The sequence below is a fragment of the Phlebotomus papatasi genome, chromosome 3 (genome assembly GCF_024763615.1).
Source record: "Phlebotomus papatasi isolate M1 chromosome 3, Ppap_2.1, whole genome shotgun sequence".
In the NCBI taxonomy this organism is placed as follows: domain Eukaryota; kingdom Metazoa; phylum Arthropoda; class Insecta; order Diptera; family Psychodidae; genus Phlebotomus; species Phlebotomus papatasi.
The window spans coordinates 15323843-15344829 of NC_077224.1; the positions used below are offsets into that span (position 1 = coordinate 15323843).

Below are 20987 nucleotides of genomic sequence, written 5' to 3' on the forward strand. Positions count from 1 at the left end.
GATCCTTGAACAAACATCCGTTTATAAAATTTTCATTTATCCCCAATAGATATTTTCGATATTTTCCACTTGATTGCTAATCTGACTAAAGAATAAAATGGAATGCCAAAGCATACGAATGGATTTCTATAAATTGCTGAGATTGAGGGGATGCCAAAGGTGAAATTTCCTTCCAATCAAGAATGAGGATGTATAATTGAGTATTTTGGAGTTTGTAATGTCTCCTTGGGAGATGGCTTGGAGGAGAATTCATGTCAAATGAATAATTAGTGGAGCAGAGTGTGACTGTTAAGGGGGAGTGCGTGGGAAATAATATTGGAAAATACTTATGATGAAGTGTGTCCCCCCGGCCAAAGTTGGTGAGAAGAGAGGACCCGAACAAGTGAGAAAAAAGCGAGGGGCCAATTTTCTCGCGTGTCGACACTGACTGCGACGTCCGTCTTGGTTGGTTCAAATGACGATAGCGTCGATCGATAGACGCATGCGTTTCCCATTACACCATAATATTTTTCTGCGTCAAGTAAACTCCAATCTACACATCCAGTAAAAGTTTCCCCATTGCTGTGTCAAGAAGATATTTCTCATATTTAAGACAACATTTTTTTTATTAAATATCATATTCAAAATCACTCAAAAAAAAACAGAAAATTTATTATTATTTTCTTTTTTGACCTTTTATATATAGTAAGTGAAGCTTGTTCTTTTCTTTTTCTTTTTGTGCGGGGAGGTAATACCGCGTCGAATATGTACATTCTCCCTAAAAAGTGAAAGAGTTTTCTTTTTTGTGTGTTTGGAGGAAGGAAAAGAGAAGAGATTTTGTGTGCACGGGAACGCCTGGAAAAGCTCCACAAGGCACAAGAGGTTTTTCCATTTTTTTTCCCCAACACGAAATAGCATCACTCTCGATACGGCGCAAGATAGATGAAAGTGTTTGGTGTATCCCGTGCAATTTTCACCAAATTTCCGTGGTTTTGACCTCAAGAAAGGTGGTCACAAGAGTGCAAAAGAATTTGTTTGTGATAAGTTTGTTTTGGGCCCAGGTAAATTGTGTGAGGAAAACTATCAACCCTGTGATTTTGTGCCTCCCCGCCCCCACCCTTCAATCCCACCAATACGAAAATATGCGGGGGAAGAGTATCTCATTGCAGCGCATCGGAAATGAACACCAGGCGCCTCCATTGACAATTCATTTTGCCCATTTGCCTACGGAATCCCCAAATGCCTCTACAATCCAAGCAGATGTGCTGACCTCAAAAGTCCAATTAATATTTTGGAGGTGATGGTTACCAACAAAAAACCTAGCCATTAGGCATATTTAAGGGCTTCAAAAGCCCTTTCCCATCTATCGCTCCCGCCCCCCAAAGTAAATGTGATACATTTTGCAAGAGCTTCAAGGGATTTTTCAGGGTGATGACCTTCCCTGACAAACATCTCCCTTGGAAACCCTTCCCTGAATATCCCACAGAGACTTTCATGTTGTGTAGAGTTCCAGTCAGCCAAGGAAGGCAGCTTGTCAACTGACGTGGAAAATTCAGTGAACGAACCCTTTCTCTTCTAGCCCCAAGCTTGCCCAAATTCTCCATCAAACCAAACTCAGAGAATCCCCACAAATAGCCCTCGTGTCTAAATCCAAATATCCGTCAAAATAGTTTTAGTAAGGGACTTTTGAATAGGACAACCACGGAGTTTTGAAGGGGGCCAGAGTGAAAAAAACGAGCCTCAATTGCGCGCGCGTTGGGAAAATTTCTTTCTCCTGTTTTGTGCAAAATTGCTATACGACATAAAATCCACAATTGCAAAGTCACAGGGTAAAAAAAAATTTACCTCACCACCTGCCCGCCCTTTAAACCTTTCTTATATCTCAGAAAAGACAAGAGAACAGCCACCCCAGAAGAGTAAAAACACCAAGAAAAAAAAAGAAAGAAAGAAAATCGTGAAAAGTGTCTGTGAGTTGTTAAAAAGTGGCGATACGAATTTGTTCGGTACCAACACCCGGAACAAATCAACAAGATATCCGGGATAGACGAAGATTGGCGGGCTGAACGGCCCATGGTGCAGAGAGCTTCAACGGAGGCCCCATCCATATCTGGGGGGCACCGTGAGTCTCGCATGGGACTCGGCATTGGATATGCTGCCTATCAGAGTGGATACAATAAATTATTTACCCAGGTGACACAAGTTGACAGACACCTTCAATTCAAATTCACACAATCATATATAGCATAAGAGAAAGAGATTTAATTAAGGACTTTTCAATAGATGCTTCCAAGTTTAGAAAATAAGCCCCCCCTATACACACCGAGCTATTGTTACCCCTGAAATGATGTATCCATGTGTATCAGAATATACTAACGAAACCACCCTTTTCTCTTTTTGCTTTGTCATCTTTTCAGGGATCTGCTGATTCAAACTATTCTCAGCCTTCATCCGATCTGTCGCTGGACGAGGAAAAAGAATCGCTTCGGCGAGAAAAAGAGCGACAGGCTTTAGGGCAGTTGGAAAAAGCAAGAGTTAGTATAAAATCCCTCTGTGAGCTTTGATGTTTCGAACAAACCCTAATTGAAACCTTTACTTCCAGAACAAACCAGTAGCTTTTGCAGTAAGGACCAATGTCTCATACGATGGCAGTGTCGATGATGATTCTCCAGTTCATGGCAGTGCAGTGTCTTTCGAAGTCAGAGACTTCCTGCACATTAAGGTACATTATACTATAAGAACTATGGCCTACCCTGACCGAGACTTCTAGTTCTCCTTAGATCGGGGCTCCTAGGTTCCTTGCGAGTTTTCGTTACAATCTTGCTTTTACGGGGAGGGATCGTTAGCCCCTCGCCCAACTTTAGGACAACTAGAAAGATCGGATCGCTTTGTTCGTTATCCTCAGGTACCGGGTATACCGGGGCCTACCAGTCTCTATCAGACAACTAGCCCGCTTGAACTAATGAAAAGAAAAATAACACTTAGATTCCTCAGTTAGAAGAGTCAGTTAAAGTTTGCTTGGAAATAGCTACAGACACGTATCGCCATTAGTGAATATTAAAGCGTGAATCATCCCAAAACCCGTGTCTTCTCGGTAAGGAGACCTTTCACTACACGCTTACACTCTGTTTTACAGTGTTACCGAAATTTTCCACCTGATAGCGAAATAGAGCGCGACTGGTGGATTCCCTTCCTGTTCTCGGGAAATTCATATTTCCCACCTCTCGATCCAAGCCAGGCCTTTCACTGGTGGTTATTATTATTAATCGTATCGGGATATTTTTGTTACAATGTAATCATATTGTGTTATATTGTTGTTGATCCCGTATTGGAAGAATCTGCAAAGTCCATTGTAGACCACCCAGGAGCGCCTTCCCGTGATGTGAATTCTTCTTCCATGCTCCCAGAGTGTTGGGCGAAGGCGGTGCATTATATTACATTATTGTTACATGTGAAAATTGTCTAAATCAGACATTGAGATCTTTGCACCGGGCGGCACTCGAACTCACAACTGTGAGTCGAGCCGGAGAATCTTTCGCCCAAGAACCTACGGTCTTGCCTATTGCGCCACTGATTCCCCTTCACTGGTGGCATTACACACTGTCAGTCAGTTGGGGGATCTCAGTGGAGCAATAGGCAAGACCGTTCGACTCTCACAGCTGTGAGTTCGAGTACCGCCTCTGCCCAAAAATTTCAGGAGCACGGAAGAAGCATTCACCACGGGAAAGTCGTTCCCGGGCGATCTACGATCAGCAGATTCTTTAAACACGGGGCACATTGTGATGATTACATTGTAATAGCAAATAAAAGTGTCTTGATACGAGTAATAATAATAGTCGGCAACATGGCCTGGAAGAGTTCGGATAGGGGGGGGGGGGGCACATAGCTGAGTCGCTGCTGGGCAATTGGCCGCGATAAACCTAAGTCTCCCTAAGAAATATTTCAAGTCAAAAGCCCGTCAACAACAGTATTCTGCTTTCAAAAAAGGAATGGCATCAGGTTTGGAAAACCTATCTCGATACCACCGAGCTTCAAAATAGCTACTGACAATCTAAAAAAAAATATGCATAGCTATCAGAGTCGTCTTGGGATAAATCGTGAATACCTTTCTGAAGTGGCGGAGGATCCACAGGCGTTGGCTACTAACCTAGGTGTCCTAAACCCGCGACCCCGATAGAAATAAGCGGTTACACTTAAACACTGCTTAAACTCATTATACTTCAAGAACAATGGTCTACCCTGAGCCCTTGGTCTTGAAAAGCGAAATGAATTAGAGCAATTTAATCTTACGCCTATTAAATATCAGGAACCTTGGATGATGATAAAAATAAGACACTTGCTTGAATAGGAGTAAACATCCAGTCTGAAGATCGTATTAAACTTACTTCAGATTAGAACAAAATATTTAACTATATTCACAAGTCTAATCTTCGAATTCGTAACTACCAAACCATGGCCTGCTCCTATTGAGCTAATGTTCCCGGCTCTGGTAATACAAATTGTGAACCTTTTACCCCAAAATCAAAACTCCCTCTTCTGTAGAGCTTAGTGCTGTTAATGTTCAGTCAACACTCCACAAAGTCTCTAATTGACTTTGATCTTGGGTTTAAAACTGTAAAATTGGTTTTGCTGCAACCGTAGGACTTTCTTCCGAAAATATCAGAATAATCCCTAAGGCAATTTTCATCACGACAGGGCTAATAAGGTTCGAAAACCCAGAACTCATGCGAAGATCATGAGGGAGTAAGATTGAACGAAGACACGGAAAATAGAGTGATTGATCCTCGAAGAGGACGTGTGACTCTTATACCGTAGATGCGGGTGACTTTGCACCCTTGTTTTCGTAAGTTTTTTTTCAACTCTAGATCTGAGGATAGTTTTTAGTCCATTCTTAAGTGTCCTTATGGTCTTTAAATCGTCCTTCGTCAGCTTTTATCAGAAAAGCTGACGAAAATCAGGGTAGCAAAGTCACCCCCAGTGTATATAGTACCGGAATCTACGGGCCTATTAAAAAGAAAGCTGCAGTTGAAAGAGAAGGTCAGGAATCAGATTTAGACCTAGTCCCAGACCTCATTCAGACCATATGAAAGACTTATCAACCTGGGAAATTATTGAGATCTCATCTCAAGTTTACGCAAGTACGTGTAACTTCTGAAGAACAAATCCCGCTTACTCTGCCCTCGTCTGTTGAACTGTATCATAGAAATATGTATCTGAATGTATCTGAATTATATTCCTATTCAAGATAGCAAAGTCATAATGATTTATCGAATTAGGTTGGAAAATTAGATGAAACTAAGGCACGTTTTAACAAAATTCGCCTGAAATAGTTCTGCATTTGAGGATCTTTTCAAGCAACTTAATAAACCTTATTGCAAAACCTTGTTTGAAGTGCAGTCCTTAATTATGGAAAAGTTCATAGTTTTTAGATAATATTCACATGTTAATAGGAAGCCCTCAAATAGGGATAGATCAGACTTATTACACAAGATGATCGTTCGCAAAGAGGTGAAAGTCCAGAGAAATAAGGAGCGGAGACGCTTTTAAAAAGCCTTCGAAGCTATTATGATTAAGTCTGCGGTTCGCTCCTCTAGGCGAAACTAAACTAGGATAGACGTATCAGGCGTATCTGGATCACGTTTTAAAATGTCAGGAGAACTAGCGTTAAATATTACGTGAACTTGTAGATCAGGAGACGGAAAAGAGCAGTGAACTTTAAATATAAAACATAGAACTTTGCCAGTATTATACGAGTTTCAGTCAATATCCTTAATTTCGAAACAGTAAGCAAGGCCACCGAATTTTCTGATATTCTTTAAGGTATCCTATAAAATCCCAAATATAATAAATCCAAGTCAAACTAAACCTAGAAATGTTTCCAAAATCAAAACCCTAAAGATCTTTTAACATAAAATGTCGGTAGTTAAATTTGAGGTTAGCCTAGAACGTAATTTGTGTTAATAGTAAGACGAAGTTGAAGGTCGTAGATTACTTGTAAAGTAAGGCTATCAAATGCGCAAGTTGTTTGTACAATTAATTCTTAATTGAACATTAGCATTTTTTATAATCAATTTAGGTTGTATCTTCAGAGATATGCTCTATATAAATATTTACTGTCATACGAATACGATCACGTTATTTGTTATAAACTTACGAAAACAAATTTTCAAAATGAATTTCAAGATAAATTTGTACCGCACTAAAACCGTTTGGTATTGAAGCCAGAATTAGTATAATAACAGTTTGTAGGAAACGTTAGACTTTAAGGTACAACTTATGATAGAAAATCCGTGCTAAAAGTTCTCATTCCCATTCCTTTCATTTTTTTTGCAGGAAAAGTACGACAATAATTGGTGGATTGGCAGGCTGGTTAAGGAGGGCTGTGATGTGGGGTTTATACCCAGTCCTGTTAAGCTAGAGCATATTCGAATGCAGGTACTAAGAAACTGTTATAACTGTTATACTAGCTAATTCCGGATTAAAACATAAATCTCAATGACCTTTCCAGGCATCTGCAGCCCGATCTTCAAGACTGTATGCAACCAAAGGTTCGTCGAGTGGTAATTTGGGGGGCCCTGGAGCACAAGGTGCGGAGCCCTCACGAGGTAGCACACCCCCAACACCTGGTATGACACATAGTTTTCGATTTTTATTTGTGTTGTACTTTCGTTTCGATGTCTTACTATGGTTTGCCAAGTATCATTATTTTTCTTTTCGGATTATTTTCATTGTCGTATCTTACAGAAAAGCGCTGGAAATATAAGTGTTGGAAAAAAGCATGGGGAAAGTCAGCAGATGTCCAAAAATCTGCTAATTTTCCACCAATGTGTGAACGGAAATATATCAACTATATATATCTGTGATCTTTTATTAATTGATATGGGGCTGTAAATGCGAGAATTTTCTATTTTTAATTTATTTTATTAATTTTTATTTGACTGCTTAAAAGAAATTTGTGAAAAATTATAAGAAAAAAATTAGTTATTGCGTTTATTGTTTTGACAAGAAAAGGCTCTTCAGGACTCTTTTTTCGGCTATACACTTTGAGTTTTATATTTATTCTTGATATAACAATTATTGAAAAATAAATTGGCCAATTGGTGGTTGTTTATATATTTTTGGTTATGGTTACAATTTTATTATGATTTTAACACGTCCCTCCACTCAAATCCCCGCATGAATCTTTTAGATATTTCGTATTCAGAGATATACTTATGTGGTAAATATATAATTATATTTTGAATGTAATACAAATAATTACTGTAAATATCAATGTAACTGAATAGGGTCGTAACATGAGGAACCAATGCTAACAATGGGCTACCCGATGGGTGTTTTGCAGGAGATGAATCAGACTCAATGGGACCCTCCCGACACGTCAAAACCCCCCTTGCCACGCCACCCACGAAGGAGAAACGGAAGCCTTTCTTCAAGAAACAGGAGACATCATCACCCTATGACGTAGTGCCCTCAATGAGACCCGTGGTTCTGGTGGGACCGAGCTTAAAGGGATACGAGGTGACGGATATGATGCAGAAGGCCCTTTTTGACTTCCTAAAGCATCGCTTTGAAGGACGCATCATCATAACGCGCGTCATGGCTGATATATCACTGGCGAAGCGCTCCCTCATGAACAATCCCTCCAAAAGGGCCATCATGGAGCGCTCCAACAGTCGCTCATCGTGCCTGGCCGAGGTGCAGGCTGAAATTGAGCGGATATTCGAATTGGCCAGGACTCTTCAATTAGTTGTACTCGATTGTGATACTATAAATCATCCGTCACAGCTAGCAAAAACTTCTTTAGCGCCAACTATAGTTTACTTAAAAATTAGTAGCAGTAAGGTAAGTTTACGTTTTTCTATTCAAAAAGATGTTGTTGAAGCAAAAATGTCTAGAGTACCGATTGGAATACTTTGAAACATGCGGTAATACGAGGAATACGAGGTACTACGGAAAATTCTCGGGAACCCGAGGCACTACACGAGAAATGTTTGGGAACACGACGTATTACGAGGAACGTTTCGGAACACAGAGTATCATGAGGAACGTTTGGGAATGCGGATTATCATGACGAACGAGACAGCTTGAGAACACGAGGTGTCATGAGGAGTAGCTTGGAAACAAGGGTTATGACGGGAAACGCATGGGAGCACGGAGAATCACGGAAGACGCTTGAAAACAAAGGACATTGGACATTACGGAGAACGCTTCGGAACACGGGGAACTACGGAGAACACTTGGGAACATGGGGGACTACGAGGAACACTTGGGAAGACGGGGCATCATGAAGAGCGGCTTGGGATCAGAGTTATCAAGGGGAACGCATGGAAGCACGGGAAATCACGGTGAATGCTTGAGAACACGGGACATTACGGAGAACGTTTTGGAATACGGGGTACTACGGGGAACGTTTGGGAGCACGGGAAATCACGGAAGACGCTTAAAAACAAGGGACATTGGACATTACGGAGAACGTTTCGGAACACGGGGAACTACAGAGAATACTTGGGAATATTGGGGACTACGACGCACGCTTAGAAAGACGGGGTATCACGAAGAGCGGTTTGGGAACATAGTTATCAAGGGGAATGCATAGAAGCACGGGAAATCACGGTGAATGCTTGGGAACACGGGACATTACGGAGAACGTTTGGGAAGATAGGGTACTACGGGGAACGCTTGGGAGCACGGGGAATCACGAAGAGCAGCTTTCGAATACGGAGCATTCATTGGTAAAAATAATAAGATCAAATTGATCCTTTTGCAAAAGGATTGATCAAATTAGCATGTTCTATTATGATAAATGTGCATTTAACGTTTGAAATTTGATCCATCCTTTGCAAAAAGATCAAATTTGGATCAATTTGATCCTTTTATTTTTACCAGTGTTACAGAGACAGTTTATGAACATGGGGTGATACGAGAAGCGGCTTGGTAACACAAGGAACGCATGGGAACACGAGGCACTGCAGAGACCGCTTGGGAAATACAGGGCACTACGGGGAACGCTTCAGAACACAGAACATTATACGACACACGCTTGGTAACACAGGGTACTACGGGGAACGCTTGGGAAAACGGGATATCACGAGGAGCGACTTTGGAACACAGTTTATCACGAGGAATTCTTGGGAACACGGGGTATCACGGGGAACACATGGGAACACGGAGCAAGGCACTTTGAGGAACGTTTAGGCACACGGTGCACTAGGAGCAACAGCTTAGGAGCACGAGATACTACGGATAACGCTTGGGAACGTTTGGGAACACGGGGCATTATGAAGAACGATTAAGCACACGGAGCATTAGGTGGAACAGCTTGGTAACACGGGTTATTACGTGCAATGCTTGGGAAAACGGGGTATCATGGGAATGCTTGAAGACATGGGACACCACAGAGAACGCTTGGGAATCCTGGGCACTACGGGGAACGATTGTATACGCGAATTACTACAGGAAACACTTGGTAACACAAGGTAGCACTAGGAACGCATGAAAACAAGGGGTGCTACAGTGAATACTCAATGATTCGTGATCTAAAAGAATCACTAAAAACGTTTCAGAACACTCAAAGAACACTTTAAAACCCGAAAAGATTACATGGGAGACATAAGACCTACAAAGAATGTTCAAAAACCCACGGGGAATGCTTGGGAAATCACGAGAAATCCATGGGAACCGGCGGAACTCACGAGAAGCCCAAAGACCATACGAAAACCATTTCTCGTAAATTAAATTTAAAAAAAAATATATCCAAAGCCCAAGATACAATTCGATACGACGAAGACGACTAAGGAGCTTTCCGTAAAGTTCGAATCATAACAAAAATCTCCTAAATCATCTTAAGGATTCAAGCCATAATAGGGCTTTAACTTGTTAGGCATGAATTTAATTGGAACAGTTCTAAAGTAGAGCTTGGCGGTTGAATCCCTCTTAGTAGATAAATGCCTTAGGGGGTGGGTTATGGAGAATGAGGCAAGAACTTTACATCCCCAACAAAACTATATACAACTAACAAGACACTTTGGCAAACTTCTCTGCATATCTTAATGATTTTTCTGTCTCTTTCAGGTTTTACAGCGATTAATTAAATCACGCGGAAAAGCGCAGGCTAAGAATTTGTCAGTACAAATGGTGGCAGCAGAAAAACTAGGACAGTGTCCGCCAGAAATGTTCGATGTGATATTAGATGAGAATCAATTGGAGGATGCATGTGAACATATTGCGGAGTATCTTGAGGTAAAAATCCCACTGAATTTTCAATTTCTTTAAATATCTATAATCCCCTATAATACTATATTTATCTGTGAATGCTTTCAGGCTTACTGGAGAGCTACTCATCCTCCACAAAGGCCAAATACTCAAGTACCAAGACCACTACCATCTCAGGAAGCTTCACCATCAGCTGACCAATCTCACATGGGTCCAACACCTCCAGGTTAGTAGAGTTAATCAATTGGGAAGGACTTTTTCCTGGGAGGGGTTTTCCTTTTCATATAAGGGAGTTTCAGGACAAAATAATTTCTCTTGTCTCATCATTCTCTCAAATGCATACATTGTGAATGCAGCAGATAGAGAAAGAGAAACATACAGTACACGAAATGATAGAGAGAGGGATCGAGGTAAAAATCTTCACTGAACAGTACACTCTAAAATTTTATTAATGTTTTTTCTTTTTGCCATAGAAATTTTTGGACAGTATTTTTTCTTATTTTGATCCTTGAAACATTTGTTTTTCGTCAGAGAAAAATATTAAAATATAGCGTTTATATATTTTAGAAAGTAAATAGATAAAAGATTGTAATTCAAAATGAGGTTATGTTAAGAAAACCCCAAAATGACAAATAGAACTCTTAGATATGGTTTAAAAATACTACCAATTAGTCCATAACCTCAAATTCGCGTAAGTCGGAGATACACTGAGAGAAATCCGAAAAAGTTAAAATAACATTCCGGAAATGTTAATATTACCCTGCAGTATTGATCCAAAGTCGGTGTAAATATTACCTTTTTTAGGTGAATTAGGGGTTAAAGTTACGCTTTTTCATGTTAATTTTACCCTTAAAAAGGTGTAAAATTAACATTAAAAAATGTTGATATATTTTTACACCTAAAAAGTGTTAAAGTTCTGAGGAAAAAATGTTAATCGCACCCTCTTTTTTTCTCAGTGTATGTAACACTAAAAGGCTTTCTTTAGTATTTTCCATGGTTCATATAACTTTGAGGTTATCTTCTAACCTAACCTTACTTTATAATGTAAACTTCAGTAGATTGAACAAAATTCCTGCTGAGTTGAAACTTTTGATAAATTCGTGTAAATATAAACAGCAGGTTAAGTTTCCAAATTAGATGTTGCCACATTTTCGACAGCCAAATTAAGCAAGCTTCTTTTCAAGTTCTCAATTGAAAACTAAGTGAATGAATTCAGAATTGTTCTGATAATTGAGGTTAAGAGAGAATGGGGCGCCTTTGAATGTGGGGCAGCTTTGAAATTGGGATTTTTCCCTAAGTTTAAATTGAACTACACAATATCGTAATGTAATTTAGCTTTTCAATCTGTTTGTGCAGCTAAATTATAGCATGATAAGGCTTAATTTTATTTTAAAATAGGTGAAAAATCTCAATTTAAAACCTGTCCTACATTCAAAAGTGCCCCACTTCCCCCCATATTGAACTTAACATTAAAAAAAAATGATATTATAAAGTTATCACCTGAAATTCTTGATTTTTTTCAACTTCGGGATAAAGTAGAAAAGTAAATTAATCGTGCCTTTTATACGGATTTCAAATGTCTTCTTGCATTTGATACTGTATTAACTCGTATAACCTCAAAAACTTTTATTTGTGATTCACAGTTTCAGTAAAGTTTTGTAGTTGAAGTCATATCGAAACTGTCAAATTGTCTCTCAAATTTTCAAAATTGAAAGCAAATTTGAGACCTTCTATTTTTCAAAATATTGCATATTTTTAGTTATTATAGCACATAACCTCACATTTGGAATAAAACCATTAACAATACCATGGAACTGGGAGTAATTTAATTTAACTGTCCAATATTACTTCCCCTTTGAATTCAACAAAGAAATTAAACTGTTTTCTATAATTTAACAAATACTTCAGTAATATTTGCAAGTTTTTCTTTGTATTTAGACGGAATATTTAAATTTATATATTTAAAATTTAAATTACTTTTAAATCTATAATCAGAAACTTATCCACAGCATGGTTTATCCATTGCTGTGAATAAGTTTCTGCACTGAGAAAAATCCGAAAAAGTTAAAATAACATTCCGAAAATGTTAATTTTACCCTGCAGTATTGATCCGAAATCGGCGTAAATATTATGCTTTTTATGTGTATTGGGGGTTAACGTTACCCTTTTTCATGTTATTTTTACCCTTAAAAGGGTATAAAATTAACATTAAAAAATGTTTATATATTTTTACACCTAAAAAGTGTTAATGAGGAAAAAAAAGTTAAACGCACCCCCGTTTTTTCTCAGTGTGAGTAAAAATTTCTTAAAGTCAGATTTGAAGGTTAGGTCAAACATAACCTCAAACTTATTTATTTATAGGTTTAATAATGAACCCTGTTAAAAATTTTTATACAAAATCTCCAAATTAGACTTTTGCAACCAGTTGATATTAGCAATTACTTTTTCTTCCAGAAAAATATTTAATTTAATCACATGGCTGTCTGGAAAATACCTTTGTAGGTTATGTTCTTCAATAGTTTCTTCCGTTTCAACTTAACATTTTACCTAATCGGGAAAATACTTCTCAGGCGAATTTAGAACGATTACGACAAGAAATTGTCGTTTGAATCGACCATTGCATTGTCGTAGGGTGGCGGCGGTAATACTTGTGGACTGTGTTTACTTACAGCCTAGTCGCATTTTTTCGTAGAAAATAATTCCAAAAGCCAAAAAAATATCATGTGCTATTAAAGCACATTAAATATTTTCAATTTTTAGGTTTTTCTAAATCATTTTGTGACTTTGCAAAGTTTTTTGCGAGGATGCCATAAAGTAAAGACAGAGGCCACAAGTAATGCCGCCACCCTATCTGTACTTTCTTCATTTGTAGGTTGATTTTCAGACTGAAAAAAATCGATAAATTGGGGTAGGGGAAAATTAAGCAATAGTAAATATGGGGTAGGTGTAAATACAGATATTTGTGTCTAAATTACTTTTACTTATGTAGACTATTGATAGAGCACTCGCTCTATGATGCAAGTGTCCCGGGTTCGAATCCCCTGTAGGTCACCAGGATTTTTTCTGGCGTTAAAGGTGTTCGGATTGCATCTAGTGAGCTTCACTGCACTTGATTCCACGGGCATGGGACTGACAACCTCATCCCGTACAAGAAAAAAATAATAATGCATGTCTAGAAATCTCCATGCGGTAAGGCCTTGTTCCTTCATGGAACGTTGCGCCAGCATTATTATTTATTATTATTATTATTATGTAGACCATTTCTTCAGTGGACAAGAATTCCTATTGGATCTATGCACTCATATAGCTCTCATCCTCTGAAGTCGATCGAGACTTCAGATTTAAAAAATCACAGTGTTTACAACTACCCCGTGATTACTACTGCCCCAGTTTCCCTGCGTGAACGATGACGGCGCAAAATGTCAATATTAATGCATCCGTCTTATGGCCTCTACACACTAGAGAAATTTATGTCCATATTGAAGATTTTCTCCTACTCAAGCGTAGGGAATCTGCTGGCCATTAGGTTATGTAACATTGAGGTTAACTTTTGAAATTACTTTCGCACCACAACTTCCCTCCTACATCGATCCTGAAAACACTTACGTTCATTGTCAAACCGTTGAATTGTCAAATTTTTGAATTTTTAACTGACAATATTTTTGAAATAAACAATTTTTTTTGTTTTCCTGTCCAAAAATTAAATTCTGTGAAGCTTTTTACACTTTTAGAAGCTTCTATGTAGTGCTTTTAGAGATAATTCAAGACACTGAGTAGACGATTTAAGTATAACACACGTAAATTTATTATCTATTATTAAATTCTTATTTTTCAGAATTTTATTTGGATGATTTGCCTGGAACGTTTTTTGTAGAAAATGACAAACACATTTTGTAAATCAAAACAAAATCTCACTGTAGAATCCAAATCATACCGCTAAAACCCTCCATCAAAAGGTCAATCTGTTTTATCTTTTTTTTAAACAGAACTGAGAGTTTGTTTTTTGATTTATCTAATTTTTTCTTTACTAAAACTGGGGAATAATTAAAAAAATGCCTAAATTAATTTCTAAAAGGGTTGCTAGTGATCGAGACAGATGGTTTTTTTCTTTTTTTTCTTTTCTCAACAGTGAGTCCTGGAATTGTTCGGACGTCAAACTGGGAAAAATACTAAAAAATAATAGCGATTGCATCTTTAATTTATTATATTGCAAGACGCATAAAAAAAAGAAGCAAATAAGCCAAAAAGTGTCTCACACAGATATTCTAACAAAAAAGCTTTTGGTTTTCTCGATATATTTTTTCTTAATTAATTGCCAATTCTTATCACAATCTGACTTCTCTGTGGATTATCAACTTTTTTTTTACTACAAATGCTTCGGCTGTTGAGCTTTTTATTTTGTGTCTAAAACCAAAAAAAAAAAATTAGGATGATCTTTGTAACAGAGTTGATTTTTTTCGCACAAGAATCTCACAAATGCATTTTCCTCGCACGTTTTTCCGGGGGGAGAATACACAAGCCTCTTTTTTTGTGATCAAAATATGAGAGAGAAAATTTAATTGAGGAAGAAAGTAGTTGTGATCGTCTTTAATTAAATGGGAATTGTAAGTAGTGGTTTGATTTTGATTTTTCTTTTGATTACTTGGAAACTGAGTTTCCCCCGCAACCTCCTGAACATCAACCAATTCCCCGATCATTCTGCATGACTATTTCAGGCTGTTTTAGCAAATACCATGGGTTATTTTATTTTATTTATTTTTTTTTAGTGTGTAATATTTGAGTTTGAATGTGATTGATCTTTTTTATGCTCCAGAAAAGAAATTTTTGTAACGAAGTATGGTAAGATTTGTCAAATTTTATTGTACGTGAAGGGAGTGGTTGACATCTTAAACTCCGCCCACAAATTAATCATTGACACGCCTCCTTCTGAAGATACAATCTTATAAAGATCGATAGAAGAACATTGACTTGTGTCAGGTTATATCCTCATTGCTACAGATTACGCTGTCTATAATAGGCCATGCCCAATTGATAAAAAAAACATTAATTAATTAAAATATCCAGTAGCAAAATAAGGTGGCAAAAATAGGCCACGCCCACTTCGGAATAAATAATTTTTTTTTTAACTCTGTTGCTGTAAACTCGTAGCAAAAAGAACGTATCAAATGCTTGTTCAAAATGACGCATAAGATTTTTTCAGTTCGCTTCTAGTTATATCCCATCAGACCAAAATTCTTCAAAAAAACGTTTTCAAAGTCACGCCTACTCGTTTAGGGTATTATTTGACCGAAAGTCCCGTAAAGTGCCTTAAAAGGCTCATAAGACCCATATATAATCAGGATGATTACACTGTGGGCTTAGGATCATCAATTAAGGGTCCTTTGCGTAATTTTCCTTTACCTAAAGCAGTCTTCAGACAAGAAGTTCAGCCTAGCCCCCGTGTGTATCAAAATCTTAAATAGTAACCATATTTGGATTTCCAAGACCTATTGGAACATTCTCCCTTAATAGTCCAATCCCGATCCCCAGTCTAAATTCGTTAAAAAAAATTTGACTGACAATAAATTAGACATTAAGCCATAAGGCTAAGCCTTATTCCGAAAATAGACACAGGCTGATCTTGGAGAATACTCAGCTCCTATCCAGAAACCTAGAAAATCCTATCCAGAAACAAAACAATGCAATGGCTAAAATAATTTAGGACACCAAATCGATTTTCCATCTTCATATGTATCAGCCACGGTGCCCACCAAAATCCCAAAAAGTAAAAATTCCAGTCGAATTCCTGAAAGTCAAAATCTAGATTGAACCGAAGTCCCGATTATCCCAAATTACGAATAGGCCAAAAAAATACCGCAAGCCAAAATCCCAATCGACAAAAGTCCGGAAATCCCAAATAGTCAAAATCCCGGAGAAAAACAAAATCCCAAAAAGAGAACGAATTCCCGAATGGGTCGAAATACCGAATGGGCCCAAGATCTCAAATAGTCAAAATCCTGAAAAGGACGAAAAAGATAGCACAGGTGCAATCGTGGGAGTAACTATGGCACCTTTAAGAGTTCTGGATTTTGGATTTCAGGATTTTATTGTTCGGGATTTTTACCTTTTCGGAATTTTAGCTCATTCGGGATTTTGGGTTTTGAGATTTTGACCTTTTTGACCCATTCGGGATTTCGGCCCATTCAAGATTTTGTCTTTTCTGGATGTTGACCGATTCGGTATTTTGACCCTTTTAATCTATTCGGGATTTTAGCTTTTAGGATTTTGGCCCTATCGGGATTGTGAGTTTTGGGATTTTTGCATTCAGATTTTGGCTTTCGAGATTTTGAACGGAACCTATCAATTAATCCATTTCAATTTGTTTTTAGATAAATTTTTACTTCTATTTTTTTATTTTTAGTTCCCAAAAGGCTTCCTGGATTTCCGGGTGTTCCTTATAGGGCTCTAAGATATTTTCATCAGTTTCCAAGGGTTAATATTCTCGAATTCCCAAATTTTCCCGGATATTCGAGCGTTTCCCTGGGATTTCCATAAATCCCTTGTGAATCCCCAACATCCATTAGTTTTCTACCTAGACTAGGTTCGATTTCACCAGAATGAGTTACTTCTTGAGCTTCTTCTTTCCGAATTTAACACTCCAAGGGGCGTGGCTTACTTTTTGTATGAGGTTTTTAAGCACACCCCCAACTGGAATAATTTAATTGATCATATTTCTTGAAGGAGGCAAAAATGAACTCTATTTGACAAATCCTATCACATATCGTTGCAAATTTTTTTTTAGAGTAGAAAACCTTTTAGGACAAGTGACAGACCGATTCTAATGAATTCTTGTCCCTTTCCAGGTGCATCCTATCATCACAACAGGAGATCACTGGCAAGACATGACCGGGAACGTGAACGTGAACGTGAGCGATTGCACGCAAGAGAACGCGATATGGTCCACTACGATCTCAACGACGACGATCTCCTGAATGAACGAAGCTACGGTTCGGATTATCCCACGGGACGACCCAGTGGTGGACATCATATGCCCCACAGGCATCCCGAAGATGCTGAAATGATGCGAGAGCCCCGTGATCGGTACATGGCCCAAGATCGCGGAGCCCGACGCGATCGGGATGACTACAGCCCCCACAGGAGCAGCGGCAGCAGTAGAAGGGTGCTCAATGCCATGTAGGAATCGTGGATTTAGGGGTGGGACCAGAGCGATCTCGAGAGTGCCAATGAGTTTGAGTGAGTGGGAGACTTCGACAAAAAACTTCCACCCACTTGATCCTCATTGACTGATCGTCTAGTCCCATTCCTTCATCCTATCCGCTTATCTTTTGGCTCACACACACAAACCATTCTCCAGCTTCACCATTGTCATCGTGATCATCATAAACACCGATCAGTCCACCAGTTGGACGGCCTGACGCCCTATTTCTACGCGAAACACTCTCGATTTGCATGAAATGCTCAAGGGTGATTCGTGGCTTTCCAACTATTGCACTGATATATCAATCTGGATCATTTTGTGAGTAAAGGGATCTTTTTATCATTCTTTTTGTTGGCTCAAGTCTTTGACTACGAATTTTTCAACAGTATTGAATTCAATTTTTGGCAGTTAAAAGTCAAATTTTGTCAGTAAAAGATATAAACAATTTAAAAATTCCATCTACCTTTGTCGTATCTGCACAAAATCGTAAATAATGCAGTTACGACAAAAGTTGACAAACACGACAATATTGAGTTTCATCTGATTTCTTTTAATTTATTTATTTGTTCTAAAGAAAGAACATTTTAAATTTTATTTTGGACGAAAAAAAAACACTTTTTTATTGACTAAATATGATCTAATGCTGCAAAAATGACTTGAATACTGCTATAAAACTTTTTAAACCCTACTTTTCTTTCAATCTTAAAGAAAATCAAATCTATTACTTGCAAAGTGAACCAAAACAAAAATTATATAGCATTAACAAAAATATCTCCGCAAATTATTCTAATTCATCAAAAGAAATTTAAAAAGAAAAGTACGATAAAGATCACAAATCGATCATTTATCGAATGAATAAGATAATTCACGCATTAGTTTTATGGTTTCATTGTAAATATAAACTTAAAGATAAAATTAGAATTTATTTTCAAATTAAGATTTAAAAAAAAAAACACGTAATTTTGAAAGCTTTAAATGAGGCTTATGGAACCAAACAAAAAAAAGTAAAGAAGAGAAGTAAAAAAAAAAACAAGGTAAATTCTAGTCGAAACGCATTTTCTTCAACTGAAGCGCGACTTATTCTCTTTAACACAAATTTCTTTGCTGAGATATAACCAAAAAAACAAAATAAAAAAAGAATGACCCTCCAGAAATATTAATATAGTTCTTAAAATAAAAAAAAAACTGATAATGAAAAATCACTGCAATTTCATTTTCTGCCACACTCTTGAGAGTATGAAAGCAATAAAAGAATGTCTAAACACTTTTAACAAAATATTTCCATAAAAAAAACGAATTCGCGAAAGTTCTAAAAAACAAAAACGAAAAATTTCATCAGCAATAGCACTTTTTTGGCTCTGTTTGAAAAAGGATTTAAAAAGAAAAAAACTCTGATAAAATCATGTGCCAAAATCATAAAAAAAAGGTTGCAAAAATCATAAAACGTTATACTTAAAAGGATTAGAGAAGGAGGTAATTAGGAAAATCAATAGTAGTGTTAAAACTTTTTAACACTCATAAAAAGCATAAAAACGTGCTCTGAATTGGATGATTTTGAAAAAAGAAATATTTCCTGCTTTTAAATGAATTATTTGGAATGAAATATCTGAGTGATAAAAATTATGTGCTTCGCACGGAGCTTTTTTTAAAATAAAAATTTTTTTTTTATTATTATTCCCAGTCAATGTCCATTTAAACAAAGGTATTTTATTTCGAAATATCCCTTTCGAAAAATAAATTTCACATTGCCTATCTTTCGGCGTATAAAAATACCATTTGAAAAACATTCATTCGAAATATTGGGAAAAATATTGTCAAGTCATAATTAATTTAAAAAAAATAAATAAAACAAAAAGGTAAATGGACAGTTTAACATTTTGTCTAATTTTTTTAAATTAATTTTTATTTAAATTGATAAAATACTCCTTAGCACATGTTTAGAATATAATATATTGAAAAATAAAATAGAAAATCTACTGCTTTGTCCACTTTACCAGAGACACTCTTAATGAGATTATAACAAAAGAAAATGGTATTTTATTTAATAAATGTACCTTTAGGCGTCTTCTATACAGGGGGATTTCGAAATGAACCCCACTGTGCTATGCACCGGTGAGTCTCGGGAAATATCTCCTAGTGGTTCATGCCTGAGATAAATTTTTTCCATCCTCTGTTATAAATTCTCCAAATGTGCTCTAATTAAAAAAAGATAGTCTGGAAGACTTTCTATTTTATTTCGAAACGTTTCAAAGGTCAATCACACAGTGTTTTGCAATCAAAGAATTTGTTAAAGAGTGGTAAAGTTAATATTTATGCCTGGTGACGAACACTTCATGAGGAAAAGGAGATGAGGCGCCCATCCTCTATAACAAAACCGTCTTACTGCAGGATTTTATGCCAATATTGTTTCAAAATTAAGAAAATATCCTAAAAGTTTTTATTTTTCTATAAATCAACTTTATTCTATTTAACTATTTCTTTATTTCTATTTAATGATGTCTATTTAACAATTTGACCATATTAAGAAGATTAAACGATACATTCAGAAGAGAGATCGATACCGTGTCCAAATTTCACCTGCTTTTCGACTTTTGATAACTTTGAAAATAAATCACGAGAAAAACATCTCTTGAAAAACAAAAAAAAATGATTTAATTTGAAATCGCTTGAAATATCAAAATATTCGAACATAAACAAATGGAGCTTTCGATAAGGAAGATTTTAGGCACCGAAAGATAGGCAAAAATGCACCGGTCTAAAGCTCAGTGGGGGACTTTTGTGTCAAAATGGCGGTTTCGAAATAAAATCCCCCGTTTAGATGCTCCCTTAGAGGTGCATTTCAACACTGAGAAAAAAAAGAGGCTACTATTAACTTTTTTTCGTCATAACTTTAACCCTTTTCGGGTGTTAAAATATATCAACATTTTTTAATGTTAATTTTACAACTTTTGAGGGTAAAATCAACATGAAAAAGGGTTACTTTAACCCATAATACACCTAAAAAGGGTAATATTTACACCGATTTCGAATCAATACTGCAGGTTAAAATTAACATTTCCGGAATGTTATTTTAACTTTTTCGGATTTCTCTCAGTGAAGGAAATTGTAAAGGTATCCGGAAAAAAAATCCTCATTTAAACGTAACGTTGAAGGAAAATAATTGTCACTTGCATCAGAAAGTATCAAATCTTATTTTTGAAAATTTTTTAGGGGACGCAATTTTTCCGGTGAAGAGTTTATTTACGATTTTTTAAGAAAACAAACCTAGAATTTATAGTTTATTGTTTAATTACTGTTTCAAGAGACGTATGATCAAATTATAAAAAAAAAACAAATTCTTTCAAAATATTGCTACGTTATTTGAATTTCTGAATTTGTTTCGTTTTTGAATCTCTGTATATAGAAAACAGAAGCTAATTCAATGAGGGGCTCAGATCAGATAGTTGGGCAATGCCTTATTTATTAATTTAATAAAATTTACCCTATTTTATTAGAGTTGATTCTATAGATTCAATGACATATTTATCAGTCTAATTTTAGATTTTTTCTCAACTTTATTTGTTGTCTATATAATTTAAACCGGACCTATACCCTGCAAAAC

At 36.8% G+C, this 20987-nt stretch overlaps 1 protein-coding gene across 16 annotated transcripts in view; it reads left to right on the top strand.

Moving 5' to 3' along the window:
- The window catches only part of LOC129807828 (voltage-dependent L-type calcium channel subunit beta-2), a 130985-nt gene extending 112332 nt beyond the window's left edge, over positions 1 to 18653 (top strand). For 3 of the 16 annotated variants that reach the window (XM_055857364.1, XM_055857363.1, XM_055857370.1), the window contains 9 exons: positions 2394 to 2510; positions 2579 to 2698; positions 6310 to 6411; positions 6485 to 6602; positions 7319 to 7818; positions 10048 to 10215; positions 10297 to 10414; positions 10545 to 10598; positions 17031 to 18653. In XM_055857364.1, the coding sequence (XP_055713339.1) occupies positions 2394 to 2510; positions 2579 to 2698; positions 6310 to 6411; positions 6485 to 6602; positions 7319 to 7818; positions 10048 to 10215; positions 10297 to 10414; positions 10545 to 10598; positions 17031 to 17365 (1632 nt within the window). In that variant the 3' untranslated portion in view covers positions 17366 to 18653. Of the gene's footprint in view, positions 1 to 515; positions 1041 to 1865; positions 2170 to 2393; positions 2511 to 2578; positions 2699 to 6309; positions 6412 to 6484; positions 6603 to 7318; positions 7819 to 10047; positions 10216 to 10296; positions 10415 to 10544; positions 10599 to 14023; positions 14145 to 14317; positions 14482 to 17030 lie in introns of those variants that run through there. The other 13 variants (XM_055857372.1, XM_055857374.1, XM_055857375.1 and 10 more) reach the window with 11 other exon arrangements.
- The last annotated feature ends 2334 nt before the right edge of the window (positions 18654 to 20987 follow it).